We start from the raw sequence: 6,391 nt of genomic DNA, 5'->3' as shown, positions 1-6,391 counted from the left end.
CTGGATGTTTCGACGCTGCTGGAGTCTCTGGTATCGCTCCTGCCTCTCCCTGCTGTTCGGCATGCCAGGAACGCAGCAACCAAATACTTATAGCTCTCCACGTACAAATACAAAATAATGCTGGCGGCAAACAGAACCAACCCACAACTGACAATCCACAGGATCACAAAGAAACCAGAGTTCGTAAACATAAACTGCTGCACGAAGCAAAGACGCTGCACGAAGCAAATACGCTGCACGAAGCAAAGACGCTGCACGAAGCAAAGACGCTGCACGAAACAAATACGCTGCACGAAGCAAAGACGCTGCACGAAGCAAAGACGCTGCACGAAGCAAAGACGCTGCATGAAGCAAAGACACTGCACAAAGCAAAGACACTGCACGAAGCAAAGACACTGCACGAAGAAAAGACACTGCACGAAGCAAAGACACTGCACAAAGCAAAGACACTGCACAAAACAAAGACACTGCACAAAACAAAGACACTGCACAAAACAAAGACTGCACAAAACAAAGACACTGCACAAAACAAAGACACTGCACAAAACAAAGACACTGCACAAAACAAAGACACTGCACCACCAAAAGTGAACTGGCTGGGGATAAAAGGGTTAATACAAAATAAATGAAAACATCCTAAACTAAGTGAGCCACAGTAAAACTAACTAGGCTAGCTGGTGATTAGCAATAAAAGAATTTAACTCTGAAAGAGAGAAGGTAAAAAAGCTGAAAGAAAAAGGCCAAGCTCTAAAAACTACCAACAGTAAAAACTAAATACCCTGAAAACCTGTAAAAGAGGGAAAAACAGTAAAACACAAATCAAAACACCAAAAGTAAAAGAAGTGGCTCACCAACGACTACTTACAAGCATGCATGACATAAAAATTAATGCTGGACGTCTCAACATCAGAAAGTGATTATTCAAGAGCGTTAACTCATTCACTGGATCTCACCGCAAAAGCCACCAAAACCCACCCGTTGTAGTGTGATCCGTCTAACCCAAGGGTCCCGTCCCAGTTCATTAAGGCACTCTTAAATTCTGCCCTCCCTTGATGCTGGCGGGGGATACAGGCGCAAATAGACCTGGTTAACCCCTGTCAACTCAGTCCCCTTAAGTGGTAGAGTGGGGGGGAGACTGAATCATGAATAGGGGTGTTCCAGTGTGAAAACCACTTTCTGACGTTCAGCCTAACCATATGATAAAATACATACTAAAAAGTAATCTAAGAAAAAAATACAAAAGTAAAAGAATGTGCTAAAGGCACCTAAAATTACTGACTGTCGTATGCAAAAATTAAAAGAAAAGACTTCCAGAGTGGAGAGCCTGGCTGAAGGCCTTACCATAAAATAAATACAAAACCAGCAAGTCTGGCGTCAGAGCTGAAGGCTTTTTAAAACCCCTTAAACCTAAAAGAAAAAAAATACAACAGTATAAAACCCGAGTCTGGTGACAACGAAACAGGAAAACTAAAACTAAAAGATCACTCAGACTTCCTACTTTGAAAAGTTAAAAGTTACAAATAAAACAAAGAGAAACAGACCAGCCAAATTCATTTTAAAACAAATAAATAAATAAAAGGATGTTCAAATCATTCAATAAAAATGTTCTTAAGATCACGTCCAGCTCCTATGTAAGAATATCAGGATCTCAGTACTTAACTTGTTATCTTCCGTGATCGTCTCTTGTGTTCAGTTTAATAAATATGGCGACACTGCCGGTGGTTCAAAGCTTCGGAGGATAGCAAAACACTCGTTGACGTCTCGACTCGTACTGTTTATTGTTTCTCAATGCCCCAGTGACGTCAGAGGCCAATAATTTTTACAAAATATATTCTCATTATAAATAAACTAAAACCGTGCATAAAAATGAGGAAAAATAAAACTAAAAGTATAATAATAGAAATTGCGAGAAAAAGAAAGACAAATACTAAAAAGAACGAATAAATACTGTACGTAAAAATGCTTCCCCTACAACTTAAAATGAAAACTAAATAAAAACGAGACCTTAAAACTTTACTGAATGTTAAAAAAACTAAAATGAATAAAAGCTAAAGATAAAAGGGTCATAAAAAATGTCTCGTTGCTCGTTGCGGGACAATTTCCTTTGTGAACACATAGGAAAATGATGTGCCAGACAACTAAGACGAAGGATGTGCTGACTGGGGACGCTGGGGCGAAGACCTAGGCTGGAACTGCTGTGGCAGGGATGTGTGTGGGTCATACGTGTGTCGACGTTCAAGATACAGCTGCTGCTCTGGTATTGGAATGTGGGGGCGGCTCCGAGGAAGAGGCTGAGGAGGAGAGCGGCTTCCATTAATGACAGGAGGCTGCTGATGGTGGTCTTGACACTTAGTCATGGTATGTTGTACTGAGGGGGCGAGACGGCGGACCTCTGCTAGCTCCTGGTCCCGCTGCTGAAGTTGACGACGAAGCTCTTGAATCTCTTGATCTTGGGCACATTCCATGGGTGTAGGTGCAACACCTGATCCCTGTAGTCGTTGGCGGGCCTCAGTCAGCTCCCTGTTCCGATCCTCTAGCTGGCGGCGGAGCTCCTGAATTTCCTGTTCTCGGGTATGTACCACAGGCACGTTCATCCGCAGTAGTTGAAGGCGGGTCTCCTCCAGCTCCCTGGTCCGTTCCTCCAGCTGGCGACGGAGTTGCCGAATTGGATCCTCCTGGTCTAGTTCTCTCTCCTGTGGCTGATGGAGGTTACTGTCAGCTGGCTGTTCTTGATCTAGAGTGCCTTCCTGCATGCGATGTTCAAGGGCCTCTTCATGGCGCTGTAGTCGGGCATCATTCTGCTCCTTGTACTCCCGTACTTCTGCGACTAGAGAGTTGATCTTCTCCATGATTTGGTCAAACATGGTTACTTCTGTGACCATCATCTGGACAGCCTCGCGTACGACCGAGTTAGAACCACCTGGTATGCGGCGTGGTGTTGGGGAGACTTCACAGGATGTCGGCTGGCTGCTCATCTGGATGTTTCGACGCTGCTGGAGTCTCTGGTATCGCTCCTGCCTCTCCCTGCTGTTCGGCATGCCAGGAACGCAGCAACCAAATACTTATAGCTCTCCACGTACAAATACAAAATAATGCTGGCGGCAAACAGAACCAACCCACAACTGACAATCCACAGGATCACAAAGAAACCAGAGTTCGTAAACATAAACTGCTGCACGAAGCAAAGACGCTGCACGAAGCAAATACGCTGCACGAAGCAAAGACGCTGCACGAAGCAAAGACGCTGCACGAAACAAATACGCTGCACGAAGCAAAGACGCTGCACGAAGCAAAGACGCTGCACGAAGCAAAGACGCTGCATGAAGCAAAGACACTGCACAAAGCAAAGACACTGCACGAAGCAAAGACACTGCACGAAGCAAAGACACTGCACGAAGCAAAGACACTGCACAAAGCAAAGACACTGCACAAAACAAAGACACTGCACAAAGCAAAGACGCTGCACAAAACAAAGACACTGCACAAAACAAAGACACTGCACAAAACAAAGACTGCACAAAACAAACACTGCACAAAACAAAGACACTGCACAAAACAAAGACACTGCACAAAACAAAGACACTGCACAAAACAAAGACACTGCACCACCAAAAGTGAACTGGCTGGGGATAAAAGGGTTAATACAAAATAAATGAAAACATCCTAAACTAAGTGAGCCACAGTAAAACTAACTAGGCGAGCTGGTGATTAGCAATAAAAGAATTTAACTCTGAAAGAGAGAAGGTAAAAAAGCTGAAAGAAAAAGGCCAAGCTCTAAAAACTACCAACAGTAAAAACTAAATACCCTGAAAACCTGTAAAAGAGGGAAAAACAGTAAAACACAAATCAAAACACCAAAAGTAAAAGAAGTGGCTCACCAACGACTACTTACAAGCATGCATGACATAAAAATTAATGCTGGACGTCTCAACATCAGATGTAGGGGTTATCATGATCTTTCCCCTAGTTTGCGGGGCCGTAGGAGCCAACGAGACCTAAGCCTCCGGCCTCCTGTTTCGGCACAGAGTAATTATCATGCTCTCGTGGTGTGATGTCGATACTGGTAGCGTGTTTCACAGACAAAAGTTTCGACCAAAGCATATATCATAGAAAAATAGATAATTGATTCAAAGTGCGTGTAATTGATAAAACGTAACATTAAAATCAAAGCAAATGAGACTCGTGACTAATTTAAAACAAAGTTAAAAAACAAATTCAATGAATCAGTAAACTACGTTACGCTTTGTCAGTTATCAATGCATCCACAGGAAGTTATTTATTTCAAAGTTATCTTTAAAATCAAGCCATTAAAATGTCTGTTATCATTTCCTTTATATATCCCATTCTTTAGTAAACTGTAAATAATAAATGTGAATCATAAATGGTAAACGAAACAAAAGGCAAAACTCAAACTATTATTATTAAAAACACAAAAACGTTAACACATAAAACATAAAATAAGCAAAACCTCCGAAACAATAAAAGCAAAGGAAATGTACGTAAAAATGGGGCAATCTAAAATAAAACTGATAAAACAATACCTGTTACAACTGCAGACTCACTGTAAGATCCATTGGTTAAAAGCGTAAAACAGAGAAAACACAAATAAAAAGAACAAAGCTTAAAAAAAACGACGGTTATCTGAAGGATAACCCAGCCGTAGCTTAATGACTCGATGCCTGTGCGCAACTCCACTCAGGTGGTTGACCCCACCTTATTTATGGTAACAAGGTCGTGCGCCAGGAGATGTTCGCGCATCAAGACTCATTTTACTGTTAAATGTCGTCTGCTTTAAAGAATAAATACCTAAAAATGCGAATTTACTAAAGATTGCCGTGTTAAATTAAAAATAAAAGGAGGTTCTTTACAAAGAAATACATATAAAATAACAGTAATATAAAAAGAAAGGAACATATATACAGGAATTTAAACAAGCGATAAAATGGTTTTCCGTGGGCTAGCTGAAGGGGTTTGGCGCCAAATGCCCGTTGAAGATTTTCTTCAACCTCTTGTCCGTCGCCATCTTGGGCGCCATCTTGCCAAATCCGTATTTTCGAGGGCGACCTCCCGACGTCATCCTTCACAGGCCTCGAGCAGGAAATCGGGGCGTCGTCGGCTCGTAATACTGGCCATCTCTCCTCGTAATTTAGAAGAAATGCCCAGGGCGTCGCCATCGTCCTCCTACAGCGCCTCCGTCAGGTGCACCCTTCTGCAGTGCCTCCGTCATCGCCTCCGTCGGGATCCTCACGCCCTGGTCCAAAATGCGATTTCTTTTCTCGGGGCTTCTTAGGGGGGGTTCCGGTGATGCTGAGCGGGGTGTGGGTCGTCAGAAGAGGCAGTAAGAGCGGCAGCTCACTACAACCCCTCCCCCACCTAGCAGAGCGAAGTCCACGGCGTCTCATATGGCTGGTCCTCGTAGTCCAACTGCCCCTACTAGCGAGATCTGCTCACATCCTCTGTTGGGGTGTTCTAGGGCGCCTCGGTAGATCACAGGGACATCGTGAGACGACGTTGACGAAGCTCTCCCTGACCTTCCTCTCCACGGTAGTGGTCGCGACATCCTCCCGACAGTCCTGACATCAACCTTGCTGCCTCGAGACGGTTGCTCTGCCAATACAGTGGTCTCCACTGACGGGTGATAACTCCATCTCAACGTTCATCACAGGTACTGCAGCACCCTCATCTTAAGCTCTCGACATCTATCATCAAGCTTCGTCAGGAGTCTCCCACAGGATTCACAATCCAGGACAGGGTGTGGTTACATGCTCATACGTCTGGAAAGAGTGAAATCCCCTCCCAACCCCATTGGAGTTGCGCAGGCTCAATTAGACAAAATAAAATGAATAGAAATTCAGTGGCTGCTTACAAAGCAGGATATTGTCCATCTGTTTTATCAAGATTGCCCGAGGAGGTAAAATGGCTTGGCTTTAGACATAACTAGCACGGATTAATATCGATTAAACACATGAAACTAAGGTAACTTTAAACAGAACAGTCTTAAAATTAAAACATATGAACAAAAAGGGTACATTAGATACAGGATGCAAGTAGCATCACTCCTGGTTCAGCATCATCATCCAAAAGTGGATCAACATACTCAGGACCATATTCATCATATAAGTCTGGGTAAGTGATCTCGCCCAAGACTTTAAAGGGTTTTATATCATTTATGTGATACTGCCTTTCGTTAAAAGGGTGGTAAAGGTCTTTCAGCAAAAAGGTGACAGGACCGATTTTCTTTATGATGCGTGCAGGACCTGACCAGCGCGGATTCTGCAGCTTGTCTACACCAGTCTTACGGGCTCGATTCTTATACAAGACAAGATCTCCTTCACCTAATGCTTTTGGGTTAGCTGAGCGCTTATCATAGTCTCGTGTCCATTGTTCCCTG

General features: G+C 43.5%; 1 protein-coding gene across 1 annotated transcript; it reads right to left on the bottom strand.

The window, feature by feature from the left end:
- Positions 1-2,138: 2,138 nt before the first annotated feature.
- On the bottom strand, positions 2,139-2,975 carry LOC138867277 (mitogen-activated protein kinase kinase kinase kinase 4-like). The gene has a single exon (XM_070142392.1). The coding sequence runs from the start codon at positions 2,973-2,975 to the stop codon at positions 2,139-2,141; it is 837 nt and encodes a 278-aa protein (XP_069998493.1).
- Positions 2,976-6,391: the final 3,416 nt, after the last annotated feature.

The sequence above is a fragment of the Penaeus vannamei genome, chromosome 29, assembly GCF_042767895.1.
Source record: "Penaeus vannamei isolate JL-2024 chromosome 29, ASM4276789v1, whole genome shotgun sequence".
Taxonomy (NCBI): Eukaryota; Metazoa; Arthropoda; class Malacostraca; order Decapoda; family Penaeidae; genus Penaeus; species Penaeus vannamei.
This window is presented reverse-complemented; position numbering and strand designations above follow the sequence as displayed.